Genomic DNA, 19,198 nt, shown 5'->3' on the forward strand with positions numbered 1-19,198 from the left:
GGCTCCTCCTAGTGTTGCGTGTCCCTGAGCAAGGCACCTAAACCCTAATTGCTCCAGACGAGCGGGCAACGTTGCATGGTTAACGTGTGGATGGGAGAATTGGAGACCACAGGTTACAAAAGTTCTGTTTGTCTGTATACCTAGTCCATACAGTCTAGTAACCTATAGTAAGTATCCTAACTGAAGTATCCTAACTGACTTCTAATGTGTATCTGAAGCACTATTCAGAGTTTTCACACACACACAGACACACAAACGCACGCACACACACATGCACATACATTTATTCAGACAGGAGTAACTAGCGGTTGCTATGGCCGTTACCAAGCCCAACCAGGAAGCATACAGAGGTGGTAGTAGGTCTTTATTCGTTATTTTCGTATTGTTACATGATTAAGCATTTAAGACCAATGCTTTCATTCAGCATTTCGATTTTCTTGAGGGGGATTTTTATAACAATGTTGATGTGCGTCGTGCTGACGACGACTATTTATCATCATGATCTCTTCGCCGTTCTGATCATGGGTTTTAATTTAAAGTTTCCGAATTCAGTTAAGACATGAAAGCTTTTCACTTTAGGCCTCTATTATGAAGTTAATTTGCTTGTTACTAAGGCACAGGTTCAGAGGTAATAAGTTAGAAGGAAACACATACGATCCACACCAAACCCAGAGTATGGGCCAATGCGCTATGTATTGGGAAATAATTCAGCACCGGACTAATCCACTGGTTCCCTCCGTCCCCCGCTTGTTCCAAAACTGTTAGTCACGACTGAGCCCTTTCATAATGCATGCTTCCTTTTTTCTCTCATTACTTCGGCCCTTTCTTTCCTTTATGAAATGTTCTTGTCCGTCTCTTTCGTTGGTCATCTGCTTCGTGCTACCTTAGGATATTAACGCGCATTGATGGTGAGCCAGTCAGCCCAGTCCCTGAACACGCAATCAGCACGCTCTCAATGACCTGCACAATGATGACCGGTAAAGAGACAGACAGGACCGGTAAACATTATGGATTGACGATCCATCGGCGCTTAGTTGGAACACACCCTCTGCGCGCGTGTTTCTCTGAAGGCCATCGGCATAGCCAGCTATGAGGGCAAATGTTCTTTATGTTTGATAATGATGTTTATATTTACAGTTGGGTGATTTTCCTGTGGAAGTTGTCATGTCATCAGAGGGTCCACAGCTTTTGCGGAGGCCCCTCCCCGCAGAACGAGTCCCTCACCTGGTGATATCCCTCCCAGCTCCTAGAATCCATGCAGGTAGCCTACTTTTGAAGTGAAGTGGGTTGACAACTATGGGTGATACATATAAACTCTCAGGCCAAACTCTCCAGGTATTTGGAGAGGCTCTGCAAACATTTTGGTTGTACCAATAAACAATTATTGATAATCACAGTTACTTTATAACATTAAATGCTAGCCTTTTATACTTAATCAACCAAGGTATCCCATGTGTAGTTTTGGTGTTCAATGATGCTCAAGAAGGTTGATAAAGGTCAGGGTTAGTTAATCGGTAGGTTGGTTGGTTGGTTTCATGGCTAGTTAGTTAATTGTGTAGTGAGTTAGTTAGTTAGTGTAATAGTTTATCAGTAGATTACTAGATAACTACAGTGAGGGTTACCTCCTGTGGTCCCAGGGAAGGGACCGGCTCCACTGCGCGTTAGCAGGAGGCAGGAAGCTCTGCCCACAGAGGCGATGACAGCCAGCACAGCAGTGGGCGGCTTTCCCCTCAGACCTGCACGCACATTACCCAGAATACCCCTGCTCCAAATCATCCGTACAGGTACACACCTAACTACCTACCTCCTCTCCTATCTATCTAGCTGCCTCATCTCCTGCCTCCCAACCAATCTACCCTGCTACCTACCGTATACTGACCCGCCTACCATTCTATCTACCTAGCATCCCACCTTACCACATACACACCAAACATCCTACTGTGGAAATTGCATTAAAGGAAGGATACAATTTCGCACGTTGAGCACACAATTGTGTGACTCGTTTATTTAGTTTTAGAAAACAGGAATCAAAACGTGCTGCAAGTGAACATATGCCGCATCGGGCTCCGCGTCATGAGAAGCTCGTTATCCTTAAAGGGACAGCGATCCCTGAAACACAGAGACAGTAAACGACATGCCTAACACAGTGCAAAGAACAACACATAACAAAATACTGTAGGTGAATTATGTTACACTCACTACACTACCAACTATACATGCAATACATGTAATGGATCATTTCATTAATGTAACATATAGCCTTAATAATGTCTACCTCAGCTATCTGTAATGTTTACATTTATTTCTTGCATTTACATTTCTTCCCAACCACCTCTCTCTCTCTCTCTCTCTCTCTCTCTCTCTCTCTCTCTCTCTCTCTCTCTCTCTCTCTCTCTCTCTCTCTCACGCTAGATCCAAGGTTCCTCCCTCCTCCCCCCTCCTTCTGTCTGAGGGGAGCCGTCGTGGGGTCTTTGAGAAGCCCTGGTGGCTTCAGGCCCTGAAGCTCATCATAGGGGTCCATCAAAGCCCTGTGTTTATAATACACTGACAGAAACAGAAACCTCATTTTGTCGTATTCACCAAGCAGCCATCTTGGTTTTAAATGGAACCAAAAATGGCTGAAGGGTCAATAAAGCTATTTCATATTGTTGTACTTGAATTGTAGTCTCAAAGGGAATATAAAATGAATTATATAATGGACTTGGATTCTTTTTTTCAAGTTGTATCTCCCCCATATTCTTACCTCTGTTATCTATAGTGATTTTTGGCCTACCAGTGTTTCTTAAATATATGAGACTGAGAACAACAATGCTGAGAACAACTATGAAAATAATTTACTTTCTGACGTTAGATCATCCTGCAGGAAGCGATGTGAAAAGCCACATTTATTTTTTGCATCCCCAAAATTTAGCATGTTCAGAAAATATCACGTTAATGTTGTCATTACATACTCAGCTTAACAAAGTTTAGCGTCAGGCAGAACCGAAAGCAGCCGTTTGACGCAAATGTAAACAACAAGGTCGAGCCAATCCGCGATCACTTCCGGGGTCTTGTTGTGTTTTCACGATGGAAGGAGACGATCACCATCATCATGATCATAGTCATCACTTGTCAATGTGTTCCTGCGATACAATCAGGTAAAACCTTTACTTAAAACACGTATTTAAAGGCTTTCAAACGTATACTCTATTAATTCAAGCACAAAGATCATCCACATTTGAATTAGATTAAACATTGTTTACCGACCTCATACAGGTGAACGTTTCATTGCAACGTGTCTGATTATGACGCCTCGGCAGTGTATAATGTGATGTGATGTCTTGTCATTTCATGTATAATGTCGTGTAATGGAAACGCGGAACTCTGTGAATTTGGTGGCATGAATGAATGGCATCAACGTTAACACTGTCAATAGTGTATAACCTAATACATACGTTGCATACAATTAAACGTTGTATTTATCCTGTCAACGATTAAATTATAACATTTCTACTAATATTTTATTTAAATAAATGGTCTCCTGTGTGTAAGACCCCTGAAACATTTTATTCAGGCATTTGGAAACACAAGTTTGACAAGACAAGTTTGGAAAGATCGCTGGACCCTGAGTTTAGAAAGTAGAAAGTATTTAAAATGTCCTTAAGTATGACAAAAATGGAAAAGGTAAATAATATAAAAATATGAGCCTTTGTAATCACCTCATATTTGCCTCACTTTAATCACCTCATATTTGCTTTAATTAAACCCAACCAGGTTGCTTTGGTCTCTGCTGCTGCCCTGCATCTATCTCAGCCTGGTGTTGAGCCTTCTGCTGGGGCTGGTGGTTCTAGGGATTCGGGCATGGCTGCAGGGCCGCCGGGGGGCCCGGGGGGGACCTGACGGAAAAAAACCAATGGTCGCCTTCTTCCACCCCTACTGTAACGGGGGTGGGGGTGGGGAGAGAGTGCTGTGGTGCGCCCTGCGAGCACTGCAGAACCGGTAAGCACCTTAACGCACTCATTTAAGATGAGATGAGATGGCTTTTGTTAATCCCAGACGGGACATTAGAGCTGTCACCGCAGAAAATACAAAAAGTAATAGAGTAAGGGATGAGAATTCATTAAACGAGGTAAAACAAAAATAAATATACAGAAATAAGTATATATATATATATATACAGTATATATAATATAGTACTTTATTAAAATGTTATTGATCCCAGACAGGAAATAAGAGTAGTAGTATTGGAATGGCAAAATAAAACAAGTAAACATTATGGATATTTATTGAAATGTAAAATATATAAATATACATGTTCAACTGTTTTCCTGTTGGTTGCGTCCTCCTAGCTATCCAGGCGTGGCGTTTGCCGTCTACACGGGTGACCAGGGAGTGACCGGAGAGCAGATCCTGGAGGGAGCGCGCCAGAGGTTCAACATAGTCCTTCCTCGGCCCATCACCTTCGTCTTCCTCAGTCACCGGGCGATGGTCGAGGCCGGGTCCTACCCCCACTTCACCCTGCTGGGTCAGAGCCTCGGCTCCGTATTCCTTGGTGAGCAGAATGCACCCTTGGATGCATGGGAGGTCTGGGTCTACAGTGTGGTGGTCCTGGGTCGGTTGTTTTAATACCATTGCTTGATAGGCTCTCAATATATTCCCGCAATACAATATGTCATTTTGCCACAAACCGTGAAGTTCGAAGGGGGAGGTTTTAGGCTTTATATTTTTGTGTTGTTGCAAAGCTTCATTGGTTTCAAAAGGATATCCAATCAATTTTATTAGTTGCCTTGTTCCATCCAATTTGAAACTCTGTTTCTGTCATGGCATGCCGGTGATTATCTTGATGAAATGATCAATTACACTATAGATATTTTCTAATCACTGTAGTCTCAATCTACACAACTATGGATTCATACCAAGTGTGAGTGCAGGAATTACAATTCAGCAGATTTTTTTCTGTCTGGGGTTTACATTTTAGCTGGAGAAATATGGATTCCTGTTGTGTGTATTGGTGTTACTGTTTATTAATTCAGGTACTTTTATCCAAAGCCACTTCAGATACAGATTGGTAGGAGTCAGTAGGAGTTAGGGCATCTTGCTCATGGTTTCCTACTGACCGACATTGAAACGTTGAGCGTCATTGGGGATCGGACCTGGAACCTTTTGGCTGGGAGTTCAACCCCCTACTAATTAACTACCCTGCCTCCACTGTGTTTGTGTTGCAGGCTGGGAGGCTCTGACCTCGCTGGTTCCTGACGTCTATGTGGACTCGATGGGATACGCCTTCACAATGCCACTATTCCGCTACCTTGGAGGGTGCATGGTGGCCAGCTACGTGCACTACCCTACCGTCAGCACAGACATGCTGTCTGTGGTTCGCAACAGGAACCCCAGGTGAGAACCACCAGAACCTCAGCTTTAGAGGTCCAATGAATGAAGGCCAGGGTCTTTAGAGAACATCTAGCTGTAGAACTCTAGCTTAAGTGCTTCCTCTTGGTCTTCAGAACGCAGTCTGTTCAAATCCAAATTCAGAAACCTTGTGTTCTGATTCCTACAGGTACTCTGCACTCTGTCCAGTTGTATTTTTAGAAAGTAGGTTGTGCAGCACTTGGGATTTCTCTGTAACTACTCTACCTAATCTATGCTCTCACTATCTGTATTTCATCAACTGTTCTCATCCTCGCTCCATAAGCGAGGCTCTTCCTCTAAAAGCATATGCTGAAAAGGAGGCACCTCTGTCCCCTTCTGCAGGTTCAACAACGCCGACTACATCTCTGCCAACCCGGTGCTGAGTGCGCTGAAGGTGCTGTACTACTGTCTGTTCGCCCTGCTGTACGGCCTGGCCGGTGGCTGCAGTCACCTGGTGATGGTCAACTCCACCTGGACGCTGGGTCACATTCTGGCGCTGTGGCGAGCCCCCGACCGCACCAGCGTCGTGTACCCCCCTTGTGATGTCCGCTCCTTCCTAGATCTCCCTCTGGAGGAGGAGGGGCCAGAGGAGGAGGAGGAGGAGGAGGGGTGGGAGGAGCTTGGGCAGGAAATAGGAAGTGTGGTGGGAAGTGGAGGGGCGGGGGACAAGAAGTGCCACTCTATTGTTTCGGTGGGGCAGTTCCGGCCAGAGAAGGACCACCAGCTCCAGATCCGGGCCTTCCGGAAGCTGCTGGACAGGAAGGAGGCGAAGGGGCCTGAGGGGCGGGAGTCCCTGAGGCTGGTTCTGATTGGTGGATGCCGTAACGAGGAGGACGAGGGCCGTGTGCTGATGCTGAGGGGGCTGTGTATGGAGCTGGGCGTGGCCGACCGCGTGGAGTTTAGACTCAATGTTCCCTATGAGGAGCTCCAGAAGGAGCTGGTCAGCGCCACCATCGGCCTGCACACCATGTGGAACGAACACTTCGGGATAGGTGAGCGCGTCAACGCGAGCTTCTAACCACTGCTAACCCTCAATGCTTCCAACGCTTACCTCTCCCCTCCCTCTCCCTGCAGGTGTGGTAGAGTGCATGGCAGCAGGCACCATCATACTGGCCCACAAGTCCGGAGGCCCCATGCTGGACATCGTAGTTCCTCACCACGGAGCCCAGACGGGCTTCCTGGCCGACAGCGACGACAGCTACGCCGCCGCCATGGAGACCATCCTGGCACTGCCGGCGGCCGAGCGGCTGGAGATGCGCCGCAACGCGCGGCTCTCCGTCGAGCGATTCTCCGACCGCGAGTTTGAGTCCTGCTTCCTGTCTGCCACGGAGCCGCTGATGGCTGGACTCCAGCCCTGAAGGGGAGCTTCCTCCAGTCCCCATGGAGACTTTGTCAACGGTTCCATTGCCACAGATTGTTGTTTAGTTGGCAACTATCGCTTTACTATGGCGACTCCGTCAAGGTTCCATGGTTAGCCCCTCCTGGTTTCCATAGCGACTGATTGACTTCCCTACAGTGACTTTATCTCTTGCTAACAGTAAGAAACTAGCATGTCCTTAAAAGTTGTAGAAGTGGCACCAGCTAACCGCAAATGCTTCCGCTAGATACGCTTAGAGAAAGTAACAGGATCTGAAGAGGAGAGAGAGGCTGTTTTCCAGGCTTAAAGAGAGGATGAACAGTGCCAATCAGCTGTTGCTTGGAAAATACATTTTAGTGGTGGTTACTCAAGTGGCCCAACAAGAGACAATCAAACCATGAAGTTCTATAAGTTATATGTAACGAGTTAAAATCAGAAACCAAAATCAGTTTTCCTGTATGTCTTACCTGTATTTTTCCCGCATGCTCATTGGCAGATCATTTCTGCCCTAGCCAATCACATTTTAAAGTTTCTGAATGGCTGCAGAGCGGGTTAATGTTGTTAGTAAAAATTGAAGTGTCACTATGCTTGATCCTATTCCTTTACATTCCTCCTCTACAGGCGGCTCTTCAAATGACCGCTCGTTTAAATGTCTTAACCTTTTTTCCGTCCCATTTGTGTTGGAGAATTTTGCATATTTAATTAAAACGTATAAATTAATCTGTATTTTTCAGATGTTGATTAGCTTCCGTTGTCGTCCATTTATCACTCTTATTCAAGTTCTAAACAAGCGCAACTAGTTGGTAATGAGACATGCTTAACAAACTAAACACCTGCTGTGTGCAAACCAATCAGAACGCTGAGACAATCAAACCAAATCAATTCTGTTGCTCCTTGGCAGAAAGAGACCAACGTTTTGGATTCCATTTGAATCATCATTTATTAGATTGGTTGCATAAATACATTCATATTTAAGTAAAGCTTGAGGAATATAAGTGCATATGTGATAAAATTCCTTTCCTAGAACCTCCATCAACGTGTGCCTCACCAGCAGCCCTCTCAGTGAAGACCTCCTGTCTATATATGATCCTGATCTATTTACCATCGTCTTCAGAGGAGGCTTCATCTGATGCCTGAGGGTCACCTACATGCTTGGGCTGGCCCCCACACCCCTCATCTTGGGCCTTGGTTGAAGAGGGAGGGGCCTTGGTCAATGGGTAGCTGTCTGGCTCTGCCTGTGTTGGTCTGGGGTCCCCAGATCCCTTATCTTGCCCTCCCTCCTTCTCCATCCTTCCATCCATCCCTTCTCTCTCTCCGGGCTCCTCGTCTTCATCTTTATCCATGAAGAAGAGGTTCTTCATGGAGTCGGCCACCTCCTCCCTCAGCTCGTCTTCAGACTCCTCAAAGTTCCTGATGGTAGAGTGAGATGGAGCTAGCAGACTATTCTTCATGCGAGTTAGAGCTAGCATGGTTTTCTGATTAGAGAGAGATAAAACTAGCATAGTGCTCTGGGGAACATAGGACCCTTTGTCATCTCCCCACTCTGTGCCATATAAACCCGGGACCCTGAGAACACAGGAATGATCCAGACCTGCTCACCCTCAGATCAAACTGTTTTAAACGCTCCTCTGTTTTGAACCAGTTGGCTGTTTAGAGTTTAGAGTTTTTAGTATTAAGTAACCCTATTTTAAACACTGATGAAGAACCAGACTAACGTGTCATCATCGTCAGACCGGGGCTCCAGACGATCGCCGTCCACCTCCACATCTGACTCCTCCTTTATCTGCACCTCCTTCTCCAACTCCTCCTCTCCCTCATGCTGCTCCTCGCTCTCCACCTCTCCCTGTCCCTCCTCCTCCTTCTGCCCCTCTGTTGGTTCTGAAGGACATAGGATCATTTAACCTTTGGTGGTGATGATGTCATGTTACATGGGGTGGTGATGATGTCATGTTACATGGGGTGGTGATGACGTCATGTTACATGGGGTGGTGATGATGTCATGTTACATGGGGTGGTGATGACGTCATGTTACATGGGGTGGTGATGACGTCATGTTACATGGGGTGGTGATGACGTCATGTTACATGGGGTGGTGATGACGTCATGTTACATGGGGTGGTGATGACGTCATGTTACATGGGTAGGTGATGACGTCATGTTACATGGCGTTGTGATGACGTCATGTTACATGGGGTGGTGACGACGTCATGTTACATGGCGTTGTGATGATGTCATGTTACATGGGGTGGTGATGACGTCATGTTACCTGGTGTCAGAGTGTCCAGGGTGGAGGAGGAGGAGCTGAGGGGGGCGTGGGCCAGGGCATTGAGCAGAGTGCTTGGGGGTCCGCTCCCCCATGCTCGCCTCCTCTCTGCTTCCTCCTCCTCTTCATCGCCTCCTAGTGGAGAGGGGAGAACCCACAGGAGTCGGGGAAAGGTTTGGCAATGCAGGGCATGTTTATTAGTGTGGTTTCCACACTATTGTTGTCTTGTCTACATTGCCCCCTTCAAACACAGGGACATTTAAAGCGCTAAACAAAGGGAGGAAATGTTAAGAATAATAAAAGGAAAATTATTAAATGAAAATCAAATCTTTTAGGTATAAGGTGGTAAAATAATTAAAGGAGACATATTATATCACCAGTTGTGAGTGTGATTGGTAGTGCGGCTTGTAAACGCTAATCACACTCACACCTGGTGGTATAATATGTCACCTTTAATATAGTCATGAAAAGGTTTTCTGACTTAATAATGGGGTTGTGGTTGCAAAGGGTTGGGGTACCTGTGTTTAAGAGCCCTACCTGACACGTCCATCCCAGCAAGGGCCTCCAGAAGTGTCTCTGGTAACCGCTCACTCCACCCCCTCCTCACCTGGCCCTGCCCCCCCTCACCCGACGACCAATCCCTATGCCTGAGCTCCTCCCCCTCCTGGAAACTTAGGCGCTGGTTGAGAAGATCCTCAGCCTGTCGGATACAGGAAGGGGGAATAAGACAGCGATAGTGACAGTGAGAGAGTGATAGACGGACACAGCCACAATGACAAAGAGGTATAGTTTAATTAACAAAGCTGTCCTACCTCTCCCTCCTCTCCTCCTATTCCCTCCTTCTTCTCGTCCTCTCCTCGTCGCCCTTCTTTACTCTCCTCACAGTCCAACCGGATCTCAAACATGATTCCTTTCTACAAAGATAACAAAAATAACAACTGTTACTATGGTAGATCAGTACTTATATTTGCATCTTATAAGCATTACAACATCATAGACATTACCATTAACTAATATCAGTGGCTATTAGCTGTACAGGTTTAATAGCTGATAAATATGTAGGATCCAGTGTAAGGTGCAAAGCCACCACCAGAGGGGGATTGATGTTACCTGGCCCCTGTGTTTATTCTCCAACCCCTGTAACTTCTCTCTTTTTACTTCTCTCCTCTCCTGTCTCTCCTCATCTCGAATGAGCTCCAATGCATCCCGCATGTCCTGCTGGTCAGAACAGGAAACAGGTTGGATGTTTCTAGACTACAACACAGTGGGAAACTGTTCCGTTTGAGCTCATAACAAGCTCAGTGTGTGTTAGATACCAGGCTAGCTGTATGGGTGTGTCTGTACCTGTCCATGTGAGTGTTCTGGACTGGGTCGGGCTGGACTCCTGGGATATTCCTCCTCATTGGTACCTGGCTGATTCTGAACAATCATCAGGTTACATTAAAATAAATGGATATGCACGTGTGTGTGTGTGTGTGTGTGTGTGTGTGTGTGTGTGTGTGTGTGTGTGTGTGTGTGTGTGTGTGTGTGTGTGTGTGTGTGTGTGTGTGTGTGTGTTTGGTTACCAGTAGCTCTGCTCTCCTCCTCAAGGCTCTCATCTCCTGGTAGTACTGCTCTCTGATACACTCTAACTGATTCAGATAATCCTGCACACACTCACACACACACACACACACACACACACACACACACACACACACAGACACACAAACACACACGTTTATACATCATTGGAAGGGCTAGATGTGTGTTAGTGTGCTTGCGTGTGTGCATGTGTGTGCTCGTGAGTGTATCTACGTGCGTGTGCTTGTCGGTGTGTGTGAACCTGTTGGTTCCCATGCTGAGGTGTTTGATGAGGTCTTCTAACTTCCTCTTCATTAGTGGCTAACTTCCTGTAGCGGTCAGCGTCAGCCGTCGACGGGCGCAGGCCCTGGGGAGTCAGAGGTCATGTGACACACAGACTTGTACACGATGTTTACACCGTATGCAAAATAAGAGCGCTTGCAATGTGAAAAAATAAAAGTAAACATTTGAAACGGTTGACACACATCACATTGCAGCACTACATTAATACTGGTCGATGACAGGCCCCGCCCTCAACCTGAGCTAGGTCATGTGACCTGCTTCATGTGAGGTCTCACCAGCTGTTTCTCTGCTCTGAGCTTGTAGCGCTGGGCTTCCTGACGTCTCTGGAGGTACGCTCCGTGGGCCTCTTCCACCCTGGAACACCCACACTCTGAACAACACGTGCTGCATATATGCAACACAACACACTACAGTACATGCTACAGTACATGCTACATACTCTACATGCATGCCTCAACAAGCTACAGTAGGTTACACACTACTGAGACCTACATCATTCTAACGCTATATACATGCTAAATAGCATGCTAAATAGCATTCCACGATTCATGCTACTTAAATACCACATAAATGCTAGATAATAATTATTTCCTATTGTGTGTGAGTGTATGTGTGTGTATAGGGGAGGGGTTGGGGGGGGGGTTCTTGTTCTTACATTTGATAGGGAACAGGCCTGTCTTCCCCCCGCTCTGCAAGCTGAGGGAAGGAAGGGTTCTGAGGAGGAGGAGGAGGGTTGTGATGAAGATGTGGAGGGGATTCCTCTCTGTTCCTCCTCTTCAGAGCATCCAGTTGACGATGGTAGTGATGATAGGGGTCCCTGGACAACAGTGAAAACATACATAAACACAAACACACACACACACACACACACACACACACACACACACACACACACACACACACACACACACACACACACACACACACACACACACACACACACACACACACACACACACACCAGTTAATATAATGATGTTCCAGTATGGTCGAATAAACAACCCACATGTTAATTATATCAAAAACTAAATTCAGGTTGTGTGTGGGTTGAGCTGACCCTGGGGCTAACATGCATTAGGTCCAGTACCTTGTATTGCTGTCACAGCATTAGATGTGTTTTACCGTAGTAGTGTAGTAGTAATAGTAGGACTATGACTCTGGCTCACTTACAGTCTGATGATTAGTGTGCAATGCCCCTGAAATAAACCAATAAATAAATAAATAAATAAAGGTGCACTTTATTATTAACGGACGGGAAATTTGGCACCAGGATACGTGCCTTTGGTTCTGTTGACCTCTGACCTCTCTGAGCTCTGGGCCGGCTAGGTGACCTGGTCTGCCCTGGGTCCACATGGAAACACACGCACACACGCACATCTTCAATACATTTAAATTAACCTGTTAAGATTGATCCCACACTAAAGTCGAAAGTGTAACATTCTAACTAGGTCCTAGCTTTAGAAAACCTTGACATATATGTAGTCAATGCAGATCGATAGTGATTTCAACAATGTTATCAATCAAAAACTCATTCTATAACTTATATATTCTATAAATAAATAATGGTGGCCGGCCCATTATTTAATTAATAAATAATTATTTAATAATTAAATAATGTCTTAGTTTTCTTAGCCTCAGTATCCATGTTTTCTGTATTGGTTTGCTGATTGTTTTTTTCCCTCCTGCGTATTTAGGCTTTCAGTTTGGTTTGTCCGTCATTGATAACCCTTTTTGTTGAACTACTATTTTATATTCAATAAAACTGCCAGTTTTGTGGCATTTTGTTCATGTTCTGTCTTGAAGTAATGGGTAATGTTTAAATGTTCTTTGAGTCTGGATCCTGATTGTTGAGTTTTTGTGGTTGATGGCTGGTTTAAGCAGCCTTACATGGCCTGAGTCAGGCTGTCTAGACTCTTGGGCTGGGTGAGCCTGCACACATGTGCTACATTTGGTAGTCATCAAGGCACACAGGATTAACCAGCCATCAACCCACACACTCGAGGGAGCTCTGACATCAGCAACTAACACCTGCTCTACCTGCTTAACATCTTCCCAATTAACTACAACAATAAACCTGCGTCTTGCTTTACGGAGGAGTGCAAAAGGAGAGCAAAAAGAGATTAACCAGAAAGTGAGCTATTGACCAAAAGTTCCTGTAAGGTGTTATCAAGATCTGTTTTCTATGATGCCTATGATAAAGCACTGCACACTGTGGCAGAACCTACTTTAGGCTGGCCAAAAGGAGTGCAGCCTCTGGCTGGGGCTTTCCACTCTGGTTTGAGGTGCAGCTTCTTCAACGTGGGCCGGGGAGCAGCCCTCACTGGAGCTCTGGCCGTTGCTAGCTTCTCTGAGGGGTAGGTTAAGGTTAAAAGTTAGGATAACAGCCTCTGAGTATTAGAACCTCGGATATTTTCACTTCATTTTTTTCAATCCTTTATTTACACTCGCATGCCAGTGTAATAACTCGACGACGAGTTAAATATAATGTGATATACTATTGGATACAAGTTTATTTGTGTATGAATAATTGTAATTACAGTATGTATCGTGCGTAAGTATGGGTGTGTCCTTTTGTGATCCTTTTTGATAGACATTTGACCGAGGGAACCGGAGCTTCGGAGGCGGGACTTATTCTTCAGAGGTCTATCTAAATCACTTAGTATGGGTGATTTACCAGCTTGATAAGGTCTTGTTTTATACTTCTGGGGACATGCTGCTTTGTTCCTGATCACCACCGATTGGCTGAACTCCTCCTGCATCAACTGCACATACGCATGTTCCCGCACACACGCACGCACGCACGCACGCACACACACACACACACACACACACACACACACACACACACACACACTCACTTTAATTTGTTCTGCTTCCTTAAATCTTTATATAAATTGATCTATGCTGTAAGCTGTAATTGACGGCTCTCTAATTAAGCAGGAGCCAATCAGAACAGCTCACCTGTGGGTCCAGGTATTTACAGATGAGCTTCTCAAGAAAGGGTCGCTTCAGAACGGAGCTCACAGAGGGCCGGTCCCGCGGGCTCACCTGTTAAAGGGAGAGCACTGCAGTGAGTCTTCAGGTTCTGGTGTTTAAAGGGAACATATTAAACCACCACGTGTGAGTGTGATTAGCCTAACAAGCTGCTTCGAAAAACTGCCCCATATGACATCACTAGTGGGCGTGTCCACCTAGATCTGGGCTGGATAGATCAGTCTACCAGCCTACCCAGTGGACTGAAGTAAACGTTGCTCATCTATCCAGCACAGATCTCGAAAATCTGCCCCATAAGTGATGTCTTATGGGGCAGATTTTCGAAACGGCTTGTAAGGCTAATCCCACTCACACAGGGGCGTAGCCAGGACATTATTACTGTGGTGGCCAGCTCGGGCCAGTCTTATTTTTGGGGTGGCACTTGATTGTCAATGGGGGGGGACTCGATTACCAACGGGGGTAATGTCAAAATATAACACTTTAAATAAGAATAATAAGTCAAAGTTATATCAAACTAATAGTGCATGTATTTCAGCTTTCTTTAGACCGTTTCCGTTGAGGATTTTTTAATTTTAAAAAATTAAAATTCAATTATAATTTCCAAAAAATATATATAATAATTATCAGACTCGGGGGGGCTCCTTGCCCCTTTTTTTTTGCCATGCATCGTTTCAGTTATCTCCCACCACCCAGTTGATTACTGATTATGTTCCCCTGTTTTACATGTTATGTAAGTATCCAGTGTACCCTGTCTGTTGGTGTGTGTTCTAAGTTCATTCATGAGTGTTTCCCCGACTCGTGATTGGCTTCACTCTTTGCCCCATGCTGAAAGTTGTGATGTTGAGGTTCCTTCTAAAGGTTCTGAGGGTTCTGTAGTGGAGGCTAAGGTTCTGAATGTTGGGGTCTGACCTTGAAGAGCTGGCTGAGCAGCAGGCGGAGGTCGTGGGAGTACCGGCTGGACACCGGCTCAAAGCGTCCCCTGCAGATCTTACCCACCAGCTGGCACAAATTACTGCCCTCAAACTGAGAACACAAACACACAAACACAAGGACACAGTTAATCAACCTTTATGAGGGTCTTAACTAGGTGGGGTTAGGGGGTGAGGGGCTATGTTTTTAGAGTTCAGTGGACTTACTGGGTGTCTAAGGGTGCAGAGTTCGTAGAGGACACAGCCCAAAGACCAGACATCACTGTAGAGTAACAAACAAACAAACAAACAAACACATTTATACAAACAAAGACAAACACAGTGTCTCTCTGTCTCTCTCTCTGGTGTTGGTAGATGTGATTGAGATGAGTGCGTACGTCTTGTTGTTGTATGGTCTGCTCTCACATATCTCAGGAGAGAGGTAGTATGGAGTGCCAATGCATGTCCGGACCAGCTCCATGGTACTACACAATGAAACAACAAACCAATCGATGAATCCTTGTCCCACAGTGGTTAAATTTGCAGGGTTACAGCAGCAGAGAGGATAGTGCAAATAATAGATATTGAGTGGTCCAGCCCGGCTGCCTGTTGAAAGCCTAATACTATGGCCTTATACTATGTAGACCAGGCTGTCATACTTATTCAACATTCTGGCGATGCCGAAGTCCCCAAGTTTGGCTCGGTTCCCACCATTGGTGAGGAAGATGTTCTGGGGAGGAAGAGGAAGGGAAGAGGATAGGAAATGCAGTGCAGCTTACTAACTCTAGCCAGCGAACAGGTGGGGAGAGAACAGGTGTATACCTGGGCCTTGATGTCTCGGTGAAGAACCTTGCGGTCATGGATGTGCTTGAGTCCCAGACACACCTGAAGGAACCAGTTTACCACTTGCTCCTCTGTGAAGAGTACGCCTCTCTGAAGGGTAATCCTCTTCATCAGATCTCCTCCGTCACAGAACTCCATCACTATATACAGACTGTTCCTCTCTAACACGCATGTACATACGCACACACACACACACACAGTTTAGACCAATTTTGTTATACCCATTATAGATCAGTATTCATCGGTTTATTTGACAGACCTTGAAATGATTTGAAGAACGCCACGATGTTTGGGTGTTTCATCTTAGAGAGAAGCATCCCTTCTTTGTTCGATGCCTCCCTTTCGCTCTGCGACATCTAGCGCAAAAAGAAAATAAAAAAATATTTCATATAATTTCTAAATAAATAATATGATTATTAAGGTAATATGAAGATGAGAGATTAAATATCTTGTCTTTAAACAATGCAGCGTTTGTATATTTTTTATGGAGTTATTGAAATTGGTAAATAATAACAGTATTAATATGGTGTGTGTACTAATACTACTAACACATCAGTGGGTTAACTGTTTTGTACCTTGCCAAGCTTAATCTCCTTGATGACACACATGCTGGCTGAACTTTGATCTCTGACCAGGAAGGCTTTACCAAACGCCCCCTCTCCAATCTGCCGCACCACATCATAGTCGTTCATATCCCCCTCCTATGGAAGAGCAGGATATAGGACTATGGATTACTACAGGAATATATTGTGATATATATATTTACTTATTTAGGCTACCTATTTAAACGTATAACAAATGTATTGATTTTTTGTACTTATGTAAATGTGTTTATTATTATTATATATATATATGTATATATATATATATATATATATAATATATATATATATATATATATAGAGAGAGAGAGAGAGAGAGAGAGAGAGAGAGAGAGAGAGAGAGAGAGAGAGAGAGAGAGAGAGAGAGATAATAATCATGGGATGCATACCTGCAACAAGTCAGTGAGTGATGTTCATTTCTCCATCCTCTGCATCTTTCGAGGAAATCCTTTGTAAGGTAATTATTAGGGTATTGTTTAGATTTCTAGAAAGAGTGCAATCTCGCACTGGGCATGGAAGTGACATCATCATTCCGAGCCCTCAAAAGTTTTACTTAAATAATCTAAAACTATTTTGGCCACGGAATTTGTATTTTGTACCCACGGTATAGGTAAAACTAATACATACGACTATTAAAAGCGTACAGTTAATATGTTTTATTTATTTATTAAAGGTTGCATTTTATAAAGTTGTACAGCCATTAAGCTAGGTAAATATAGAAAGGAAGGCCCAATCAACGGGGGAACACTGTTTGTTCTAATTAATAGTTCCTGATTAGAACGCAAAACGACAACCAGAGGAGGTTGCCATGGTGATACATACACAGACCTAGCTTGAACCCAAGGTGCAAACATTAACAACTTCTGTTTATGATATATTTAACTAAAGAAGGTTGCGGTTAAATTGCCTTGGTAGGATGGTCAAATTTCCCTTACCGCTTCACTTTGTGCCTTTTAAAAGCACAATTGAACGACGAACGGAACATAACAAATAGCTGGTAGCTAGTAGAGAACGGTCAATGAAACTACAACTGGAACGCAAAGGTATCCTGGGAGTTGTAGTTTCCAGTAGAGACCGGTCCATTGCACTACAGGGGGGTGTAGACCGCACAAGGGGACATTATGCAGTTTATTGGTGAAGCTATTTTGGGTCTTACGTTTCTCTATTGTCTTGAACACCAACAGCACGTAATATGTTTTGTATTAATATTTGGGTCCCTTCCAACGGCAATATATAAACATTCACTTCACCCACCAACATGAGTGCTACAATACTGATGTAGTAGGCTACTGGGGGGCGGTCTGGGGGGTATGGTCCCCATCATTGAAAGCTAACTCCTGTACATATTAAATTGCAGGAAATAGCAAAAGAGCGAGAGAGATTGCTGTTCCAACAATGCAAATACAAAAAAGAAAACAAGCAAAGTTCGCTGCTCAGCTGTGCTTCAAATTATATTATATAAATGATGCTAGCCATGTGGTGAGAACTGCTGGTGTGTGTGCGTGAGAGAAGAGAGCTCATTCGATTTTGTGTAGTAGTGTTTCCTGAACCCTGGGCCACAAACCCCAAGGTGAAGGGGACACGCACACGCACGCACATCATTTATCATAATGAACTTACAATTTAAAAAGAGAATATGATCTTCCTATGATATCATTCCTCTGAGCGTTACAAGGCAGGGTTAAGCTCGAGCTCGGATTAGCACATCAGGGACGACAGGTGATGCCTCACTACAGCAGTAATAGTAGCAGCCTGCACAGAGCTGTTATGGCCTTCTGTCCTGTACTACCAACACAACACTGTATTTCTAACCTGTACTACCAATATAATACTGCAGTTGTCTGCATAGTCTACAACTACCATCTTCCAGTCTTTTTTTTTTTATCCACCATCCCACTTGATTTGACATATGTCCTGTACAACCAACAGAAACCTTCAATTATCCAGCTTGTGCTACCATAATTAGTATATTGTGAGTGAAGAATCTGAGGTGTGCTTTTGGAAGCGATGCTACAAGAAGGACAACAAACATAAGATTTCCCGCCGGTTTTTATTCCCCTGGTGTCAGAGACGATATATACACATTAGTACATCACCCGGTTATTTAATCAACAAACAAAAAGTATAATCAGCGTTTACAGAACATCATAAAGACAAGTATTAGAGAAACACGTGATATGAATGCAGATAAAGACAAGTCATCGCTGCATTTAATTTATCAAACTATTAGTTATGGATTATGTTTTATATAAAGGATATAAAAAAGGTACTTGTTTTTAGCTACAGCAGTAAATTACAAATCAAAAGAAGAAAAGTGACCAGTCTACACGCTTCAGTTGTACAAAACAAAATCTCATCATTTTTAACATCACTGTTGAATTTCTAACTTTATTTCTGTGTGAATAAATACCCACAGTATAAAGTATATATATATAAATATTCATTATCATATGAATATATCTTGATTACATTTATAAAAAAAACAAAAATAATTCCTATGGCTGAGTTTATTTTGGAAGTTCAGCTTAATATATATTTATTTTTTTTCATTATCTAAACAAATCCCATCGATCTTAGGCTGTGGATCCCTCAACATAAAAACTGAACAGTGCACAACTCTTCCACTTTCTTCCACACTTCCTGTCTCCTCCTCCTCTTTAACTTCACAATAAGAGTACCTCATGCACACCAACCACCAAACGAAGCAGAGATGAAGAAAGAAACGTGTGATTAAAATAAATTGGAAAGAGCTTCCACTCAAGTGACATCATAGTAGTATATGAGCAGTGGAAGCGGCGCGGTGCGTCTACAGCTCACAGATGCTGGTCTCCACCACATACTGGCTCTCAAAGTGACGGATCTTGAAGCAGGTGAGGGCCTCGCGCTTCTGCATGCCTGCAAAAACAAACCAGAGCAACAGGTTTTAGAAACTTCTCTTCCTCCTAACTCGAGGAGCAGGTCTTCAGAACCTCCTTCT

General features: G+C 44.2%; 3 protein-coding genes across 3 annotated transcripts in view; 1 reads left to right on the forward strand and 2 right to left on the reverse strand.

Moving 5' to 3' along the window:
• The first annotated feature begins 3,061 nt into the window (after positions 1–3,061).
• On the forward strand, positions 3,062–7,484 carry LOC307072232 (GDP-Man:Man(3)GlcNAc(2)-PP-Dol alpha-1,2-mannosyltransferase-like). Its single transcript, XM_079731453.1, has 6 exons — positions 3,062–3,137; positions 3,754–3,978; positions 4,329–4,531; positions 5,205–5,373; positions 5,731–6,380; positions 6,463–7,484. The coding sequence occupies exons 1-6, from the start codon at positions 3,067–3,069 to the stop codon at positions 6,744–6,746; spliced, it is 1,602 nt and encodes a 533-aa protein (XP_079587579.1). The 5' UTR covers positions 3,062–3,066; the 3' UTR covers positions 6,747–7,484.
• A 355-nt stretch (positions 7,485–7,839) lies between these two features.
• Positions 7,840–16,311, reverse strand: LOC307074020 (serine/threonine-protein kinase Nek5; the record flags this gene model as incomplete). The annotated part of the gene is made up of 22 exons (XM_079734007.1): positions 7,840–8,155; positions 8,461–8,623; positions 9,012–9,143; positions 9,546–9,708; positions 9,821–9,922; positions 10,119–10,226; positions 10,353–10,427; positions 10,574–10,654; positions 10,834–10,938; positions 11,150–11,228; positions 11,530–11,691; positions 12,142–12,215; positions 13,100–13,221; positions 13,549–13,636; positions 13,836–13,922; positions 14,778–14,891; positions 15,005–15,059; positions 15,175–15,261; positions 15,436–15,506; positions 15,599–15,780; positions 15,879–15,975; positions 16,195–16,311. The coding sequence occupies 22 exons, from the start codon at positions 16,309–16,311 to the stop codon at positions 7,840–7,842; spliced, it is 2,580 nt and encodes an 859-aa protein (XP_079590133.1).
• A 1,941-nt stretch (positions 16,312–18,252) lies between these two features.
• Positions 18,253–19,198, reverse strand: part of LOC307072685 (integral membrane protein 2B-like) — an 8,064-nt gene continuing 7,118 nt past the window's right edge. The window contains exon 7 of the mRNA XM_079732095.1: positions 18,253–19,116. Within this exon, the coding sequence (XP_079588221.1) occupies positions 19,028–19,116 (89 nt within the window). The 3' untranslated portion in view covers positions 18,253–19,027. The remainder of the gene's footprint in view (positions 19,117–19,198) is intronic.

The sequence above is a fragment of the Pollachius pollachius genome (genome assembly GCF_949987615.1).
Source record: "Pollachius pollachius genome assembly, chromosome: 3".
NCBI lineage: Eukaryota > Metazoa > Chordata > Actinopteri > Gadiformes > Gadidae > Pollachius > Pollachius pollachius.